At 38.0% G+C, this 21,889-nt stretch overlaps 1 protein-coding gene across 1 annotated transcript in view; it reads right to left on the reverse strand.

Annotated features, from left to right (window-relative positions):
• PLPPR5 (phospholipid phosphatase related 5) overlaps positions 1-21,889 on the reverse strand; it is a 180,262-nt gene that overhangs the window by 40,739 nt on the left and 117,634 nt on the right. The window contains exons 9-10 of the mRNA XM_014939134.1: positions 17,109-17,285; positions 15,345-15,464 (exon numbers count right to left, since the gene is read on the reverse strand). Of these exons, the coding sequence (XP_014794620.1) occupies positions 15,345-15,464; positions 17,109-17,285 (297 nt within the window). The remainder of the gene's footprint in view (positions 1-15,344; positions 15,465-17,108; positions 17,286-21,889) is intronic.

Raw genomic sequence — 21,889 nt, forward strand, 5'->3', positions numbered from 1 at the left:
TACCGACATAACAATACAAATGTGCAAACACTCATCTGCAACTAAGACCATGGCCCAGTTTCCCACAGTAGGCTGTCCCACTGAAGACATTTGGTATCCTTTTTTCAACCTAGTAGGAAGGAGCATAGCCGTGTAGCTCAGCTCTGGCTGCAGAACAGCAGTGACAGGGGAAGCTGCAGCTCTCCTGTGACCCCCTCACAGCTAATGCAAAAGCTGTGTTTGAAGCTTTGCTAATGGTCTGTGAGCGCAGGCTGGAGCGGGAACAAGAGCAGAGGAGAGACACACAGGAGAGGAGGTACTGATTCACATCGGGTAGCCTGCATTTGAGGTCTAGTTCAAACCTGCTCAGGGTGGGATATGAGTTTCAGAAAAGGGACCTCTTAAAGCAGAAGGACACAGGGTGGCTGATGGGGAGTGATTAAGTTTAGAATTTTCCTGTTGCCTCCTGTACGTCTTTGCTAGTGATTTTCTTTGAGTAACTCCACACAGGAGGCTTGCTTTGGAAAGGGCCGTTTGTCATATGGGAGTGCTGCTCCCAAATATCACATGTATTTGAAAGAATTAACAAACATATGGTCTGATTCGTAAATAATAAAAAGATACAAAACCACAACTCCCACCCTCCACTATGTCTCCTATTTAAATCTGGAACAAGTCCCCTGACTCCCACCTGGAGTTACACAAACCAGACTTAGACAAGAGCAGTATCCAGTCCTTTCTTAACCAATTGTCTTTCCTGCTGTATTGCAGGAGGCATGATACACACAGCCCTGCAAACCTTTGCTTTCCCATTAGTTTATGACCCGTCACAAATTCAGTTCATACTTGTGCCTGTAAACATGACTGCCAGACCACTGTCTGTAGGATCTGCAGTGTCGTGAATTAATCTAGTATGATCGGTTTGCTTTACCAGCTGTATAGGAAATTCTTATCCACCGTCTATAAAGTCACTGCACATTATATCCTTTGAAATTCTACTTGTATTCAGTGGAAGCTTTTAGCTTAGATTATCTCATTTACATTTATTATCAAATTCTCCTTACCCCTCTGTTTTTCCTGAAACAATCTCATTTTCTGTTGTTGCACTGCTCCCATTAAAATAATTGGTACCTCACCACATTTTCCTACTTTCATATTCATATCTGCACCTGAAAGATCCATTTTATGTTGGCAAAGGCCTAAGTCCAACTACACTTGCTGGTTATTACGCACCGTGACACAGCAGTATGCAACATCTAATGAGAAAGACAAATGCCAGAAGCAGAATGAAGCAGTGAAGACAGAGCACGGAGCCATATAATGAAAGGGCAGGTATGCTAAAGGCCGGGGAGCATGAAGAACAAAGTTTTAGTACTATTCTCTTCTGTGTTGATGTGTCTGTTTCTCAGCAACCTTCCTTTCCAACTGAAACCACAACCACAGTGAAGTGAGTAGCACATTTGAAAATCAAATCACACACTTGAGATCAAGTAGGTCATAAAGAGCCTTAAAGGTGACAAAAACCTTGTGGCATCTCACACTGCAGTGCTCAAGGCTTGTAGAAGCTGGGTCTTCCAGTGAGCCTGTAAAGGTGACTCTTCCCTTCCACTATGACAAGCTTTTAGTTTCAGATTTATAGCAGTATACAGGTAGAAGTGAGTTTACAATCCATATCTTCAAAAGAAATTATATCCATGAGAGAGATTTTCTTAACCACTATATGTAGATCACCAGATTTCTGAAGAAAAATTCCATTTTACTCATTCAAAAATACAGAATACAGCCTTTTACCTTAAATATGCAGGGAAGGCAGGTCATCGGGCAGCAAATAAAAAGCAGCAGCATAGTGTCCAATGCCACAGGAGTACCGACTTCTCTTAATCTGACAAAGAACTAAAGATCAGACAGTATCTTGTGATTATCTGTTCTTCTACACAAAGTTGACTGAAACATATACATTGTAAGCAGGCAGCATTCCCACAGGAGACCCAGGATGACACAATTCTGTCATGTCAAGTCCCTACTCACTTGGTTTCCTTCCTAAAAAGACTCAGCATGTAAAAGCTCTCACCATCCACTGACTATATACAGTTTGTTTAGTCTTTCTATTTCTCCTCTTCTGTGCTGCTGTTCACTATCTTTAAGTGTGACTCCATAGAATAAATATAATACAAAACCAAGGACATTCTCTGTTTCTCTCTGGAATTATATGCTCCAAGACTACATTGTTACAATGTTATCTCTAATGGCTCAAAAAAAACCCCAGATATTAATCTCAAAAAAGATCTGTCACCTTGTCTTGATGCAAAATACAGCCAACAGGTCCTGTTTTATTCCTGATGTTTCCTACTACAATTAGCTTCAAGTCCCCTGTCTTCAACGAGAGCCAAAGGGGCTTTTCTTTTGTTTTCCTAAATAAGCACTTCCTTCTCATCATATCAGATTTATTTTTAGAATATTTGAATAGAATATCTTTAAGTTGTCTGTTACCACTCTATAAATAAGAGGTTGCTAAGGAAGGAAAAGTAGCTGCTTCCTTAAGCAACAGTAGCAAAAAGGATGAAACGGCAGATGATTTCCTAGCAGAAACAGCAGACTAAGAGCAGCCGTTCTCTTCTACTGCAGTATTTTAGAATGTAGAAATGCCATCCACTAAAGTATCGATATTTTAAGTCAGAAAAATATAGCAAATCAACCTCAAATTAGCACATTAGCTAAAAGGTGCAAGAAGGCATTTTCCCTGCTTCTGAAATTCATCCTCTTCTCATTTTGCAAGTCTCCTGTGTCTATTTTACAGTTGTAGACATGTTAATTCTCTTTTTTAGGGTTATTTGCCTACTTCAGAGCAATCCTATTAATTCACAACTCAAGGATCTCACATTCAAAAACACATTAGAGATTGCCAGCAAGGCTCTAAGTTCCCTGTAGCTGCAGAGGGTATATATTTAGGTATAACATTGTTATTTAAGGAGCGATTGGTCAGAAAAAAAAAAGGGTTAGTTTCTTATTTTTATTTATTTAGATCTGAATGTTGTCTGATGAGAACACTGGTACAAAGAATTTGGTTTAGGGGACTAGAACTCTTCTACCCGTCTTGGTAAAGCTTGCATAACCCTAGACATGCAGCAGAGGTTTGAGTGAGTAGAGAGACTGCCCCTTACTTTCCTTTGTAGAAATCCCTGAAAACCAAAAAGCCTAGGAGAAGGCCAAAAGCTGAAGCTACGATACGTCCCCATTCATTTGGCTTTCCATGTTTTGGCCTCTAGTTCCACCTGCAGTTGTGCTTGTAGTACACTGCATGGCGAGGGTATGGCATCCTGCCTGACCTGTCCAGTTTCTCAAAGGTACTTGAGGGGAGATGAAAAGTGCTGGTGTACATCAGGAAAGTCTGGTGTGTCGGGGTCGAGTCAGCTGTCAGAGGCAGAGCCTGGCAAAAATGCTCTTGGTGTGCTCAGAGGAAGGTGCTGCAGGGCTGAGAGGTCTGGAGGCCTGCTCACCCTTCGGCCTGCAAATGCTCCCAAGTACCCCCAAGGCCAAAGCTGTGCAGATGGCCAGGGATGCATTTGATCACAACAGACTCAGGTTATCTCTTCCTAAAATGTAGTGCACTCTGCTTTCTGCATGGCAAGCCTCAGAAATATACTAAAATCAGACTTCAGAAGAGTATAAAAAGCTCCCTGCTACCACAGCGTGCAAAGGGACCATTGCACTCACTGTGATCTTGGACAACAAAATTTGAAGGCAACAACAAACAGTAAAGAAAATTGAAGGTGAAAAATACCAACAGTACCCTCTTTTAATACATATTGTTAAAATGAAAATTTTTAAAAATTCAAGAGATGCAAGCCCAGATGCTATCACCGTATGTCTTACGCAGTTCATAATTACGAACAAACAGCAGAATACATATAAGGGAATCTAAATTGGTATGGATACAAGCCCAGCTGGTGTCCCCATACGCCTTACAAATTCCCATTTTTAGGAACATAGCAGCATATAGCATTAGAGATGCTTCTTAAACATCTCATTTATAAATAGAGTGGAGCTGTTTCACTGAAGTACACACAGAAAAGGTCCACAAGGATCATAAAACCAGCTGCATTCAAAACCACAGAAATGGTTCGACCACAGTGTTTTTATTGGGAACCACTCTGCACTAGAATATTCCCTGAATGAGGGATGATGTATGTTTATCATAGGCTCCTCACTGAGATTTTTTTTAAATGCAGCCAACAAAAAGCTATTTTAGTCAAAGAATACCAACTTACTTTTGTTTTGGCAAACTGTTCCTACTGAAAGCTTTTTCAGGTCCAGATCGGAAGAGTGTAGGCCTCAAGCTCCAGGGCAGTGGAGGGCTACAGGTGTGAGAGAGGTAAATTCTTGACACTTCTGATAATCAAAGTAGGATCTGGAGCTTGGCTGGTCCATATCCTGGGGAGAGTCCTTCACCAACAGGCTGTGGACTCTTCTGCAATACAGCTCTTCCTCTCCTGCTTTTCGGTTTCACCAGAACCACCTCTAAGGGAAGGCAGTTAACTGCAGGGATTCCTGCTTAATTGTGAAAATATATCACCAAATGCAGTTGAGAAAACCATAATTTCATTATATGTACTCATCAACCAAAATATATCTACAGCAGGCATCCAAAAAAAATACACTACATATGAATGAAAAATTATTTTATTTAAAAATACATTATACAGCAGAGTGTCTCTCTTTGTTTTCTCACTGCTGGTTCACAGAGATAATATGATAAATTTAACCCAAATATTTGACTGGGAAAGATCCTGAGAGAGAAAGAGACCAGTTACAAGCTGATGATATACAGTACACTGAAAAAGAGTCATCTCTTTTAACATAAAAGAATCTCTTGGTAATCTTATAAATCAGATATAAAAAACGCAGGTTTGCTACCATGCAAAAATGAGTGAAGATTTCATTTAAATCTGCACACAGGGAAATCATTAGTACCTTGGACCCTAAATACCTAGACTAAGAGAAGGGTAAGTGTGCCTAACATGGTGATACAAACTTTGGACCTACTACAATTTTGTAAACACAGTTGATAGTCTAATAAGGGTGGATTTGCAATCACCTACGTAACATTGCTGTAGCTAAGGGCTCTATTCTAGGACTTTTCTCCCCACTGATGTATTTCTTTATTCTCTAATTCTCAGTTTAGCACAATGACTTTGTGAGATATGCTCTATTGCACTCAAAGATGACTTGGCCTTGCCCTGTTTGCCAAGCACTATTTAGGTAGTTATATTCTAATGAAAGCAAAGGTTAATACAAAAAGTAAAAAGCAGGTGTTACCTGAATGACTATGTGGGAATGCATTAGAATTCATCATAGAAAATACATACCTGATTCTACAGCCTTATGTTTCAAACATCTTGTAACAATGATTAATACACAGGAAATAACACTGAATTATGGAAAATTTAAGGCCTAGAATGTTCAACAGCCTGCACTGAACATTACCATTCTCAGTGTGTCTAGCATTTTATCAGCTGTTGCCAGAGGAAAATTTTCTGGCAGATGTTAAGAGCATCTTCAGCATCTACAATATTAAGATCCATTTGGTGCTCAATTTTTATAGGACAACTTCACTATGAATAGTTATCAAGGCTGTCTTTTGAAGGGAATGCTCAATTTGATTATTCAAGGTGATAATTGAGATATGATTACATTGCCTGATATTGAAGAAAAATCAATTTGTCAATACCGCATAAACTGACAGAGGATTTTTTTTGCAAATATGGCCCTGAAACACAGAGACAGAAAGATTTGTAGACAGAAAGTCTGCCAGTCCTAGTCACACATTGAAGAAAATTAATGAAACCATTTTGGTTTTTCCATGAGTGCTCTGACATAAAAATGGAGAGCAGAAGCTCATGTGCACTTTTTTCACTAAGCCAGTGACCTTCTTATTTTAGCACCCATTCTCCCAGCATAATATCAGGGTGTACAACAAATAGGAGAAGATGCAGGCTTCCTTGAATAATTTGTTTAAATGATTTATGAATAGCACGGCCTCCCATCAGATATGCTGAGCTAAGAATGGAGCCCTTAACCTTTCATGGGATATCATTAGTAATAAAGAATATATCAATGATCAAACTTTCTATATTATTTTCATTTCTTTTAACCTAGATACATATATATCATCCAAGACATTCAGAAACTACAAAACAACAATTCAACTACAATTATGTCAGGAAAATATCCAAATAAATAAACTTTTAATTATGATACAATACTTATTACAGTAAAAATTGGCATTTTTTTTTCTCTTTAAAAGCAGAAGCACCAGTCTTACATATAACATACTGTTTGAATGATATCTTACATGGAATACAGCGTAATACAATGTGCAAACAGCATTTTCATACAGAACGTAATATATGTCTAGTTTTTATACACTGAAATCGCCTCAAATGGAAACACGTTCATGCTGAATTAAAAATGTAGCTTTTAAAAATCAAAGTCAAATCAAAATATGAAGTACTGTTGGAATAGGTACATGAACCATTAAAACAATGAGAAGCCAAAATAGAGGGTATTGTCAGATAAATTTAATTAGTGCTCAGTTTGTCCCATTCCATCAAAAAGTAAACAGTTAATATTTTTGCTAGAAAGTAAAGTGATGTTCTAATATTTAAGAATTCTTCAAAATGTTGGTATCATTTTAATGATGTAAAAATCAAGTCAGAGATAGGACTTCTAAAAATTTCTTATTTTTGAATCACTGCAATTATCGTGTGTGGGCTGTGAAAAGAGATGAAGTCCAATGGAGTGAATATACATCAGCGTCAACATCATGTGACTTCTGCAAAGGCCGTGATGTGGTTCTACGAGTTAAAGGAAAAACAAACAGATAAAAACCCAGAAACCACACAGACAGACATCAGTCGCCATTGTGAAAATTTTTGCCTCTTGTGCTTTAGGGACAGCCTTGTGCTTGGAGACTACTGCAGGATGGTACAAATTAAACTGGTTTTAACCGCAGTGCTGTCACTCACTCCCATAGCAATTCTTTGTTAACCACTGGAAAACTGGGTATGTAAGTACCCTGAACAAAGGTGCAAAAGTTGTACAATATTGTAGTTTTAGTTGGGGTTTTTAAAATTAGGTAACAATGTGCATAATTGAGTTAGCTGTACTTTTATTGCCACCTTATTCATCATTTAAAACAAAATTCCTAGAAATTAAAATTACAGTTTCTGACAAATTGTAATATTCTATTTCAGTGTTAATAAAATTTTAATGTTGCTTTTTTTTTTTTTAAAGATGAAGCTGGATGGCACAGAATCAAGTAGTGAAATGCTACAACAAAATTGCATTCAGCAGTTGAGAACTCACATTCAAAATTTCTTTTTCAGAATCACTACAGCGTTTCAATGGGATGATTCTTGTGAACGTGAAGACGTGTATCAGAATGTGATTATACTTCAAGTGTCTCTACACAGTAAAACTGCAGCATCCCAAAGAGTTTTGCTGCTTTTTCATGCTTTTACCTAAGCAAGTGCCTCTGCAAACATTTGGTAGATGAAGACTCAACTGCACAGTGATGTGCAGAGTCCAAAGGAACCACACAATCCCTTTCGGCACACAGTACCCTTGCCCGCCACCATTTTTTATAAAACATGCAATGTGTAAAATTAATAAAGGAATGTTAAGCCATGTGCTTGTTCCCCAGCACAAAAATGCCCAGAGGGAAATAATACCATGCAAAGCACTGCATACCTCTCATCACCTCCCCTCCTGGAACAGGCCAAACCTCCTTTTTTTTTTTTTTCTTAAGGGAAATGGTTCTAAGTCCTCCAGAAAATCCCTTATGACACACCACAGAAAGTACTGGAGAGAAACCATGGCCACCACACAAGTTTGTAATTCTCAGTTCTTCTTTAAACCATCTGGATATTTTTCTGTGCAGGGGGGCCAGGCAGGAATCTTTGATTTTGACATTACAGAAAGAAATTTAGAAGTACCCTGAGTGAGAGCAGAGGAGAGCTGTCTCTTACTTGCCCCTCTCCAAACAAGGCTAGCAGCTTCACTTCCTCTGTGCCATAACTGTACTGTGTCAGGAGGAGGAGCTCTCTTCCCCCTCCCCTATAATAGGCATTTTAGCTCTAGCAACTTTCTTGCTGTATTTTATGACAGCTTTCATAAGAGAACACCATCAAATAGTAAATATCTATGTACATTCTTCTCCAAAGAGTGGACATATTTTAAATAAATAACAATGATTAAATCATAGCCAGCACAGTTTTTAAAAGACATTAGAAAAAAAAAAAGAATCAGTGTGCAACTTTCTGTGAAAGCATTTTCAGTAAACAATATTAGCAAGTGTCACTGTTTCCAGATTTTGATTTGCCAAAGAAAAGCAAAATTAGGTTTCCTAATTAGAAAACAAAACATTAACATTTCAAAGCATTTTAGTTGTCTGGCCATATTCTGCTTTCAGTACAGGAAAGACAATATATTAGGCAACCTCAGTGACCCAGGAGTTCCTGTGAGGCTATTAGGACATTTTCTTCACAGTATTTACTTTATTTTTCCTTATTTAGACCTTAAAATTATCCTGCCAACTTAAACTAGCATCAGTCTAAAGTTATTCACTTTGTTTATAAGTAAGATGGTTTAAAAATTAAGAATTAGAGGAAAAAAAAATTCCTTGTTATTTATTCTAATCAGTTCTTTCAAGTCCTGCTACATGCTGTCCCTTTCTCTACGTGACATACATTTGTCTGTGATGCAGAGAACCAAATGCTCTTTCATGTGGCATTAATTCAGGACTGGATAACTATTACTTAGGAAAGGAGAATGTGGCTCACACTCCTGCCTGCTATCCTTCCAAAATGAACAGGTCACCATCCTCGGAATAACATGCAGAGCATGGGATATAATAACAGAAGAAAACCATCCCCCTTCTTCAATAAAGCCTCAGAGAGAACTGCTAAGCTACCGATCACAGAGCTATTGATTCGGACCCTGGTGAAGACTTGTCAATTCATTTCCAATGGACTCAGCAGAGTGATGCATAACTAGGTCAAAATTAATCACTTGCTGATGGCAAGAATCACTAATAAACATTCATGCAACTGTCTGGGTATTCATGCGTTTGATATGTTATCATCTCAGGCAAAACTAAAAATGAGCCTTGCTGAGACTCTTTACAGAAAAAAAATAAATAGCATCCCTCTTGAATAAGTGCATTTTGACTCTCTTACTATGCTCTTTTACTTCTGTTTAGATTTACTGTGACACAGTTCAGTGTGAGATACAAACCACCATCAGCAAACAGATTAACACAAATGCACGAGACAAGCAAAAAACCATGCAGAAAACCTCAGCTTCTCCAACTCCATGGGAAATTACTTTCCCTACAGTACTCCAAAGAATTAGAATATGCTGAGGGTCTGCTCAACAGCAGCAGTTTCACAGACAGGCACACCAGCTTTTGTATTGTTCATTCTAAATTGACAGTATCAGCTTGGTGTCAGCACCACGTGAACAAAGCATGCTTCATAACCGTGCTCTCACACCACTAACAGAAAAACGAAAGCTAAAGGCTAAGCCTTGAGTGCAGGTTTCTGGGGGGAAACGATCCATACTTGTCTATCCTCTGTTCAGATTTTAATTAATTTCTGTTTACAGGCGATTCTATAATGTTAAAGCATTGGAAAAAAAATCCATAACAACTTTCTTGTTGTTTACAGTTTTCATTATATATATTAAATATTTTTTACCTGAAATTTTTTTTTGTTCTGCTCTCATGAATATATTTAGCAATATTCAAAAGTAGTCATCATCTTAAAAAAGATTTTTCCACATTTGAAATCAGGAATTTGAAAAATTGTTTATAGTCCTTCATAAAGCAAAGTTTGTTAAAAAAAAAATACAAAAATACTACTCTAGTAGGTCAGGCAAATGATAATTTTACATATAATACTAATATTATCATACAATTCTCCGGGTCAGCAAAGTATATTTTACGCTTTTACTGGATGAATCATGTTTTTAAAGAAAAGAATGAATTCAAGTGAAATTCCCCATTTAAAACATTGCAGACCTGCACAGAACGCTGCCGCCACACTGCACCCGCCTTGGCTTCAAACCCACACACAAGCACCCATGTGCGCTCTTGCGCACATACGTTTATTGCCTTATTTGAAGATGCTCAAAACGGTCCATCCCTGATATCCAGGAGAAGAACCTAATGATGCGTGCTTTGAGAGAGTTGCGTTGCAAAGGATCTTCTTGATTGTTACTAATACCTTGGTTCTGTAACACCTACAACATGCATATTTGAGGAGGTCACACTGAATATATTGTTCCATGTCCTCTGTTTAAGTATTATTTTATTTGAACATCAGATTTGGTGATCACAGTTTGCATTCAAACAGAAATAATTCCTGTACCGTGCCCCAGAAATAGATTTAAGCAAAAGAGGAGGACATGAATGCAAATACTTGACATTGCAACAAAATTGCTTATGGTCTTTTATGAGCTGCCTCTCCTGGATATGTATTTCTGTGTGTGAAACAATGATGTATTGTACCTCCTTTATCATACTGTATTATCAAGAGAGAACCACTGTGACAACAGAAACCTGAAAACCACCTGTTTATAAACTAACGTAAGCACACGGTCAAGCCATCCTGGAGATACACACACATATATTAAAACACTGTTATGGATACCTATGTACACTTTCTGACATCAAGAACAACAGTATTTGGATACTTCTCAACTAAAATACTTTCGAGCAACAGAAATAGACACAAACTCTCTCCCACACTTGCCCACAGCTGGATGACCTAAACCATCTTTGTGTTCTGCCCTTAGCCTGTGAGCTCAGCAATGGGCGATCAGTCTCCCTGGAGAGCCCCAGCAACCAGAGCGGACTCCCTCAGCCACGCCGTGCGTACACAAGTGCACATGCCAATGAAAGACTTCTTAGTAAAAAAATGCTTAAGACCAAGTAAAAAGCAGTAACATTGAGAATTAAAAGGAAAAATATCTTTTTCTAACACTGTGAATAAGCTGTTCTGTCTTGTAAATAGTCAAGATGGAGTCAATAGAAAAAACATTATACCTCAAAAACAGACGGGAAAAGCTTCCTCAGTTCTATAATATTATCAGAACCCATTGCAATATCTATACGCACTTTTGTTAAAATGAATCATCACCACCATCACCTTTGGCACATAAACCATAGACCAAGAATTATAGTATCAAACAACAAGATTTTTGAGACCATTAACCCTGATAGTGACTAGCAATTGGTATGATAGGCAACAAGAACATCACATTTCCTCAATTTTAAGAGGAATTCCAAATACTTATCACCATTAAAACTTAGAAATGCCTGTGCCAGAGAGAGAGAGAGAGAGAGATTCTAAACTATCTGTTTCTAGTTCACAGTCATGATGGAGGGTCAGTCCTATGGATGGAGTATAAGTAACCTCATTGTAACAAGCGAAGGTGGGAACATGGTTTGGGCATTGCTGACAGAAGTAGCACTGTGAAGGAACGCCAAGCAAAGACTTTGAGGATAAATGGAGCTTAGCTGTCAAACAGAGCACTGCAAAGAACAGACTGTGCAAATAAGTAATATTGAACAGCTACCAAAAGCACTGATGATCAGACACAGTAATTGTCTCATCCCACAGGAGATGAACCATAGTGTCTCTCCTAACCCAACACTTCCTCCTAAAATGTCTTACCTCAGTATTCTATCTACTGCCTCCCTTAGCCCTAAAATGCTCTGTGTTCCCTTTGCATTTGATCTTTTTTCAAAGCTAGAATACTTATTTAAAAAAAAAATACATATAAAAAAAAGCTAGGAGAGTCAGCAGATACAACAAGATGTCTATGAGCCCTCGTAAGCCCTGGCCAATTTCAGATGACTTTAGCATGAAATAATGTCAGTTTCCCCTGAAAAAGAAAAAACAGCCTGTGACTGCACTGGATGAAACTGAACTTTAAACTCTTCCAGGTACCACTCAGAAAATCCCTATTTCCCAGTAACTCTTGCAAAATAACAGGAGTCTCTAACCTTGACTGTGAAGAGAACCTCTTCTCTATAGGAGAGTGCCAGCTAACTGAAACACAAATTGTCTTGTAAGAGATGAAGAAGGTCAGAGACAGGAGAGAAAAAGGAGCAGATGGGTGAGTGATGAGGTTTCTTGGCTTTCACTCTTTTTATTAATTCTGAGGATGGATGTAGTTAAGGTGAAAGCAATAAGTCTGAATTGCTGAGCCAGCTCTGGCAAGGATTCTTCAAGGAGACACTCTGCAACTATGGCTTATTTGAGTGCATGACAAGTGGGTACCCATGAAGAACAGCTTAATCATCTGCATGCATCACAATTAAATAGAAGTGCCATGCAAACAGTGATCTACCCTTGTCATTAACCAGCAGCAGCTCAATTCAGAATATTACAAGTACACATATTCCTATTTAAGTGCACTTCAAATGTAGCTCTTGACCTCCACCACAACTCAGACAGTGGCAGCACGGAGAGCATGCCAAGAACATTCATTGTCCAGCAGGAAAAAGCACTGGAATAGCAAGTAGCAGATCTGGAAGCACAAAAATAAGGTGCTTCCAGGTTTGTGTGATGTACCATGTGCTTATTCATTTACAGGTTAATTTATAACAAAATTAAGTGAGTGAGGTACCATCTGGTGGTCATTTCTAATGAAGTCATTCTTTAAAACAGGATCTTTGAATTGCTCACTCCCAGATACCTATATAGCTATGATTTTTAAATATCAATAACAGAATTGTATTGCTTCATGCTAGCACTGCCTTAGCTCACGGTAACTTCAGTCCATCAGGATTTGTGCTACTCTTAGCAGCTAATTTCTGACAGTAAGCTGTCTTTAATACTGACACAGGAGCTTTCAGACTAAGGAAAAACTTATTTAAAATAAGCCAAATGTAAATGCATATGCATTCAGAATCTGGAACTGGGACAGCCACAACTGAAATGTAGTGAAAAGCAACTTGCACAAGGCTAAAGCAGGCAAAGACAAGTAGCACACAAATTATTTAGCACCCCTCCCTCTCCAGAGGAGAACGAAGGATGTAAAATAAGAAGAGAGTTAAAAACCAAAAAGCAAGGACCAAGTTAATAATTCTTGTAGTGATGGTAGTTAATTGAGATGGCTCAATTTAGACCTCAGTTCCATGTAACTATTATTCTTAGTGCCTTTCATTTAACAGGGTCTGGCTTCTACCTAAAACATAAGAATAAACATTAAAAAAAAACCAACTAAAAACCCCATAAAACCTCAACACCTACATGCTAGTACTCACAAGTAAGTAACTCTTCATCAATTATTTGCTAATTCAAATTTAAAATTTCTGAGAGCAGAAACAGAAGAAAGCATTTCCCAACAAAGAGCAAAGTCCTCACATTATCATCCTCCCATCTCATCCTCTTTGTCTGGACAGGAGAAAGACTTTGCAAAATAGACAAAGATAAATCCATACGCCAAGATCTCACCAAGTGTAACACCCTGCAGACAAGCCTGGATCTAATTATCTAGAGAGAAGTTCCATGACAGCAAACAGCTAACCTCTACTCCCATAGGAATATCAGTTCAGATGGAAAGAAGCTCTTTCATATAATAGAGTTCTGGGCAGTTCATAAATAGTGGAGGTCATCCTCATGCAGAGCAAACGTTATTCCTGCCATCACCCTTCCACACTCTCCCATAGCTTTCCGCACTATATCTCAATCTTGCCTAGCCCAAGTCTCAGGAAAAGAACATGGTTTGTCATGAGCAAGAGAGTGTTTCTACCTGTTTTGACACCAAGTTAACATGAAGTCTTTATCCTCAGAAAATAAAATAAAAATTTCAACAGCCAGAGAACGTCCATTTATTACCTATAATGGCTTTTGAGCCACAGAGATGGCTTCCATTGCAGGAGAGCCTGGCGCGTAAATAAGATATGCTCTTGTTAATGTGATATGCCCTCAGCCAACTGACATCTTGTTTTGTTTTGACATTTTACAGAAAGCTTACTGAATGGATTATTTTGAAGATACACATTCATCATCAAAATGCTTGTTCAAGCAAATGAGACTCTGACCTCCTTATGACAAGATATCAGCAGAAGTACCTTAGAAACACTCAGTTCAAAAAAGGTGTGTTAGATAATTCCGAAAAGAAATCTTCTTTCCCTTCAAGGAAAGGAATAACAAATGCAGGGCGCTAGCAGCAATTCTTACCAAAGGACAACTTCCAAATGACTAAGATTGGGAAGTGGTTAAAAACATCTCTTCTTATGTTTAATATGAAAAAAAAAAGTATCAGCAGTAATTTGGATTTAAAAGAATGCCATAGAAACATACTTTTGGTGCCCTACCCAGTGTAGAATTGTTTACTATCTTCAAACATGGGCGTAACACAAGGTATTTTATCAAATAATGACAGATAAACTCATTAGAAAAAATAGATTTGCTTTCAAACTTTGTATTACCAGTTCAAACATTCCCCCTGGTAAAAATGCCTAAAATGTTTTCTTTATCTGGCTATTTCAGTGCTTCTTTGCTCATAAATTTGCTCAGACATAATCTTACCTAACACTTACACAGTACAATATCATCTTCAAAAACCACAGTTTTTTATTACAGGAAACTAAAATAAATTTTAAACACATTACGATACTTACTCATGCAAAAAGCCTTGGCATACCGAGGAGATTATCGCTAGCGTGTCCTAGTCCAAAGTCTCACTTTCTTTGGCAAGAGATGATGGCTTTCATGCAGTTACTGTATGACCCATGGTACTCATTAATATTATCACATTCATTAAGCTGTTAGCTTAATGTTAGCTCATGTTAGCCCTGCTAACACAAATGTCAGATCCCCAGCATTTTCAAGTGGGTGCTCTGTCCTGGAGCTAGCATGCACCTGATGAGAAAAGCCCCACAGCTGCTCCACATTATTCTGCCACTCACACCTGAACTGCATAACCCCTTGGGCTCAGGAGTTAGACTTTCCTTCTAAGCACTTCAAGCTCTGTAGACTCTCAAAGCATTATTTAAACTTATTTGAGTAACCCAAGGAAAGAGGGCCTCAGATCTGCTCAGCATGACATCATGGATTTAGCAGTGGCTACAGCAGTAAACTGGACTGATATGTAGCCATTGTTCTTGGAGGTGGCATGAAAAGTCTCCCAAGGAGTGTCTCTGAACTAATTATTCCCTTCTTTTTCCTTAGCTACCATGCCTCCTTACTTTAAATCCGATTACTTTGGCACTGTTGTCAAGATAGTCTGGGATCAGCCTTCCAAGAAAGCTACGTTTTATTTAATTGTTTTTAAAAAAAGTCAGACATTACCTTTTCTAAAGGGCTTTCTACTCGGGGTATGCTGATCATAGGCATCTGGGCCAGATTTTCCATATGAGAATGCTCATGTTCTGGCTGACGTCCTCTGAAGTTATTTACCACACAAACAACCTAGAAGGGATCAGAAGATAAATAGAATAGCTAAGGAACAACTTGGTTTTTTGAGATTTGATCCTGGCATCCATAATTAGGCAGAACTGACACCAGCTTTAGTGACAGCTTACAGTAGAAACACAGAAATGTGAAGTTCATGTTTTACAGAAAATCCTTTATTAATATTTCAAGACAAAAGACTTTCAAACAATTCATTGTTATACACATCATCTGAGAACCAAAAAACCCTCTTATCTAAAAGCAAATCCATTACCAAAGCTGAATAATAGAACACCAGTTATTAGCAATGTCATAAATAGATGTCCAGACCACGTGCAGCAGAGTATGGCAGTAACTTTAAAGTCCTATGAAGGGCTAGTACCATGTAAGTTTTGACTAGCCAAGACTCTCTCAAACGGAGAGTGATAAAGGCAGAATAAGGCAGCAAGGATCATCCCCAGGTCTGAACTAAACTCTGAACTTGCTCAGGGCAGCAGTGACTCTCACACAGGGAATTAGGAATGTGATACATATGAGTCCGTTAGTGTTTCTACTAATTAATACACTCAGCACAGCAGCAATGTTTATCCATTGTATTTTCTTCAAAACACAACTAAACTTCATGTTGTGCTACTCAAAGGAGTTTATGCATCACAATTAATAATACATCACAAAAATGTTGGGACAGGTTCCTAGTCTGTTCTCTTTTATGACTTCAGGGGCACAGAGTAGAAACACTTCTTAAAAACAAACCACCAAATAAAACTCCTGGACACCTTTTATGGAAGGGAATGTTTGGAAGTGCGAGCAGGTATATTTAAAGGAGACCTTAAAGCTGCACTCACATTTCTCAGAGGAGTGAAAACACCCACCCCAGCCACCCCTGCGAGAGTTCTCAGCCAAGCCAAGTCTTCAGATCCAAGATCTTAAGATCAAGACCTTGAGATCCAAGAATCAAGCTCAAAAGTGTTTCCATGGGGAAAAAATTCAAAGATGTATTAAGTACTATTACAAGCTGCCAGGCAGACAAACTTGCAGGCAGCAAACAGCAGTGACTATTCTATGCCATAGTCTTGCACTGAAGTTATCAGTGAAGGTGATTATTAATAGATTAGCAGCAGCTTTCTGACACAGACACTAGTCATTGTGAATTGTGACTAACCAGTTTTGGAACACAGTTCCAGAAAAAGAAAAGGCTAAACATGGATTTTCTTTTTGATACAGAAAAACATAAAATTTCAATGTAGACCTGAAAGACCTGTAGAGTTAAAGCTCGAAAAGAAATGCGACTTATTCTCTGATCAGTGTAGATATAATTATACTCAATTTAAAACTTTATACATGAAATCATAAGTAGATGTTATTCTGAATGATATACACTTGCTTAAAGTGAGGCTTGACACAAAAAATCTTGCTTGAAATGCTACAATCTGGTTTATGAGGAAGTCAAAATGGATCATTTGATCAGTCCTTTCTTGGCTTCACATTTCTGAGTGTATGTAAATATAACTAAGAAGACTGATAGTTAATTAAAAACAAAAATTAGAAACACCTCTTTTGTCATTCAATTGTCTGAAAAGTCAAGGCTACTTATATTGTTTTAAGAGATACAAAATTATACACTGATTTTTTCAAACAGAAGTGACATACATATCCACTTACCAAAAATACTGCTATAGATATTCCAATTATAAATCCTGCTATTACATCTGACCAGTGATTTCGATACTCTGCTACTCTGTTGATTCCAGTAAGGAAAGCCAAGCACATTAAGCCCAAACACAGAACAGGTTTTGCAAGCCTTGTTCCTCTGGCTTTTACTGTGTTCGTGATATACATCTGAAAATTAGAAAGGAAGAAAGTATAAGACTGATGGAGATCTCCCACTAATTGGTAAATAAAATCTCTACATTTTGTTTGAACAGACTATGTGTATTTACTTTTTTTTTTTTTTGGTTGGTAAAGACATAAGGAAGTAGAGTGCTAGATAAAGTCATCACAACCTTTTCTAGGGATGTAGAAAAAGAATTAGACCATACAGCAAAATTACATTTTACATGAACCTGAAAAGCCCCTAAAAGAACAGACAAATTAGACAATCCTATCCTATTACTCCCAGTCTATGTATTTATTCGTCCAGGGAGGTAAAGAGACTGATTTTTCACCATGCAGCGTTGACAATAACAGAAAAAGATCTTTACACTGAAAGGGGCTATATTTTTATAGACAAAGGCCATAAGGCCATATTTTTATTAGCAAATGCCTTTCTTTCTAATAAACAGCTTCTCCATGTGATTAACTAGAGATTTGTCAAAAAGCAGTGAAAATTGAACGAAACCCCTGCATCTACATTCATAAATAACAGGTTATAGTTTCAACCAGTGCTGAGCCAATACACCCCTGTATTTCGCAGATGGTGACCAAGGATGTTGAGTATCAACCCCCCCCAGCACACCAACCAATCTAAATGCAGAAACTTTTATGCTTCAGACTCCGAGAAATCAATCTGCCCTACTTGCAGTCTAATTCTCCCTGTGCAATACTAGTGAATTAAAAGCACGGCCTGATGACAGAGCAGCTCTTCTGCCCTAAGGGTGCGTTAGCGACTACTAGGTGTAAGCCAGCACTTTCCAAGCTCTGACGTGCCAATGGAAGAAATGAATACCAAAGCTTTGAATTTCCATTCTTCTGAATCTTGGCATTAGGGCTGCTTGAAAGTTCCCCCCTGAAAAATTATACTTTAACAAGATTTTTGAGGAAAAAAAAGTATTTACTTTCTGCAGAAGAAGAATTGTTTCTGCAATTAAAGCACTGAAATCCCTAAACCCTTTACATTTAGACAGAGAGTTGAAGATTTACATTGAATAATGTAAATATTTTCTATGGAGTTTCACTAGAGATTCCAAGTGTGTAATGCCATCGCTTTGAACTGCAAAGGGAAACAAAATGAATCTACATTGAAGAACTAGTACCTTTTTGGCCAATAACTGGGCAGTTCTTTGGGTTTTTTTGTAATGTCTGAAACTTCAGCTGAATTTACTGGGTGATCAGTTATGAAGTGCTGCAGTAATCAAGTCAAGAAGAAGTTTAGGAAGCATGGTTACAGTTACGATAAGTTAAGTGAAGTGGTGGTCAGAGCTTGTCTGAAAAGAGTAACATCTGCCAGTAATTTTGTTCAAAACACTAGAGAAAGATCCATGGCTTAAGGGACGAATCAAAGTTTAAGCTTAAAATCCCAGAGGAGTACCGCAAGACGTACATCTTCAGCGGACCTTAGGTTATGAACAGCAAACTAGTAGCAAGCTTTCAACTAATGCAGACGGAGCAAAGGTTTGAAAAGAAGAGTTTTGGGGTGTATCTCCAAACTGTATATTCTCCTCTTTTCTTCCTAGACCATTTAAGAAATGGGGTTTTTCCCTTTGCTGACTACCCTTTTATCTCAGCTCCATGTATTTTTGCAGGCTTTTTAGCCCCATTGGTTTTCTTCAAGCTACAGACAGAGCAGTACGTGCTAAGCTGCTCAACAACACTCTATTTTAGTGACTCTCATCCTACTCCTGGATAGTACCACCATTATCCACACTCATGCTACATGTTAGAACATCCGGTGCTCAGGAAAATATTCTAATATTTTGAATACATAGCAAGAATACCAAATATCAAGTACAGCTTGGGTAAAGCTGACACAGGGAAGTTGGCAGGAAGCTATCCTGCATTGAGTTCTGTATTATGGAATATGAAATAAAAATGACTACTAAGAAGGGAAAATCAACTCATAAAAAGAGTGTATCTTGCTTAAGACAGGTCTCAGTGATTATTTCAGTGATTTGTAACACCTGGTCATTGCCCAAACGGTTTCTCAATTTTTATGAAGTCAAAACACATTATAATACAAATACTCAACTCTGCAGTACCTGAAGTCAAACTTCAACATTTTTTATACAAAGCCAAACTGAAAAGTGCTCTGCAGAAAATTTTTTTCACAATCAAGCATGTGCTTCAAATCCCTGCTCAGACAAAGCACTGAGTGAGCAGGAACAACTGCAGACTCATGCTGTGCCTCATGTGAGTAACAACTACCACTGTTTGCTCAGCCCCTTCCTATATGTGCAGTCAAGACTGTCATGCCCAGTCCATTATCCACAATGAGCTGAGAGTTCTGCCAGCACAGGTACCATTTCTATCTTTTCTTTAACAAACAAATACCGCTGATGTTAAGAACAGTATTATATTAAAATATATATTAAAGAATCAACAGAAACAGGATAAACTTTTCCTGAAACAATGTAGTGAAAAGTCTGTGTATTTGCAAAACTCTGCATAGTAAATGTAGACTTTTCCAAGGCAGGATTCACAGATGTCCATTTTTAAACTTGGCCTCTTGCAGCTCTAATACAATATATTAACACAGTCAACTAAGTCAAAGATCTGATTTGCACTAAGAATAAAATATACTTAAGTAGCTGTTTTCTTCTTGATTCTGGAAGAAAAGCTATAAACCAGCACACTCAGTAATTGACAAAGAATAAACATCTTGAGAAGATGACAGGGTTTTTCTTCTCTTAGTTTTCATAAATATTAAATGCAGTATCAACAAAGGAAAATAGTGCAGTGATTTAAATGAGAATAAATGACAATATAATTTTTTACATGGTTAAAGATGTTTACTGAACAAGAACATCTCAGTTCCTTTTAAGAAAAGAAATTAAGAGAGGAGAAATCTAATTAGAGAAATATTTTAAATTAGTCAGCAACAAGACCAACAGCAGTAAAGGTCAAGGATTGACACAGTCGTTAGAATTAAATATGCAGGCTGCACATTCTCCTGAACATCAGATCAGCAGTGAATCTTCTCTTGAAAAAACCTCTATTGCTTTTCCTTTTTCCTGAAATAAGGTTTTAGTATGAAAAGATATAAAGGTGATACTAGCAAGTAGACACTGGCAGAGAGCAATATAAGGAGGTAGATGTTATCTGATCATTCTATATACTGATATTTACTAGATTTTCAGGAAAACAAAAATATTTCACTTTCAGTCTTCAGGATGCTGGAAGTGAGGTCTTCAGAGAATCTCGTAAATTGCAAGTAAAACTTCAGTTGAAATAGTTTTGAAAATATGTATTTGAAAGAGTCAAAATCATCACCAATCACCATCAAAGACAAAGCAACCTGTGAGGTTTCTGACATGACTGTCTCAGGTCATAACATAAAGCATAATCATAGTGTTGTCACTTTGCTTGTACTGGGAAAGCTTTCAAAAATGTCATGTTGAAAGTCTGATTCATGTGAAATATATCCTAGATCTAGTGCAAACAAAATGATTCCAAAACACCTAAGAGAACAACAGGAATTGTATGTCAAGCGCAGGACACAGTGGCCTCCTGGGCTATGCTGCAAGCTCTTCCTATTTGTCTTCTTTCAGCTATCTTTAGGTTCACCCACACAAATCTCTGTGCACACAAACACACACGTAACAGGTCCCAGAGTCCCATTTTAGTTACAGCAGAGCTAGTCATCAGTCTGGGTGCACCAGCCAGGAGGCAGGTTAATTTTTCTAGCTGATTTCATGAGCCTGGGGCCCGGGGATGTGGGGAAGAAGATCCCTTCTGTGCTTGCTGTTTTGGTCCTCCCTGAAGCAGATGGCCTGGGGTACTGACAAAGAGACAGATCGGTCCGTTAGTGGGCAGAGAATAATGACTCATGAAGCGACAAGCAGAAAGAGGAAGGAATCACTATACAGGCACCTATCCCAGGCAGCGCTCCAAATATAAATTATCTCATGTTTTGTTTTGCTTTTATAATGTGCTATCATTAAAGAAAGAATCTTGAACTATGCAAGTTATATAAGAAATGTTATAGATGTTCCACCTGAGGAATGCACAACTTCCAATATTCTTCATACCTACAACAAAAGAGATAGAGATGACAAAGCTGAAAGAGTAGTGGGCTATAGTGGATGGTAGTCTATAACCAGGTGCAATGTTTAGTTAGAATCCTGTTTGATAATCTAAAAGCTCTTCAGCTTGCTTGATTAATAATTACTAGGTCAAATTATTACTAGAGCAAACAACAGTCATATTCTCAAATCACCTGGGCCTTTCTGCAACTGCCCACTGGAGATTTTTTTAGTGCTTTTGAAGCCTCCTCCAGCTTTCTCCCTAAGTTTTGCAGTAATTATTGATAACCCTAGACAAAAATTTGCTTTCAAAGTCAGACGTTTGGGTTGGCCAAAGGAAAGAAGAGAAAGCTTATTAAGTTTCCCACTACAAGCTCCCCACAGTCATAATTCTATAAGCAGCTGGAGATGGAAACAAGGTATCCTTCAGTATACCAGGGCTGTAAGATACACCTAAATATTAATTAAAGCTGATTCAGTCTACAGAGGCTGTTATCTTGAGCAACTGAATTATAATAAAGAACTGACAAGAAATATCTAGAGATC

This window comes from Calidris pugnax, unplaced genomic scaffold, assembly GCF_001431845.1.
Source record: "Calidris pugnax isolate Ruff unplaced genomic scaffold, ASM143184v1 scaffold18, whole genome shotgun sequence".
Lineage (NCBI taxonomy): Eukaryota > Metazoa > Chordata > Aves > Charadriiformes > Scolopacidae > Calidris > Calidris pugnax.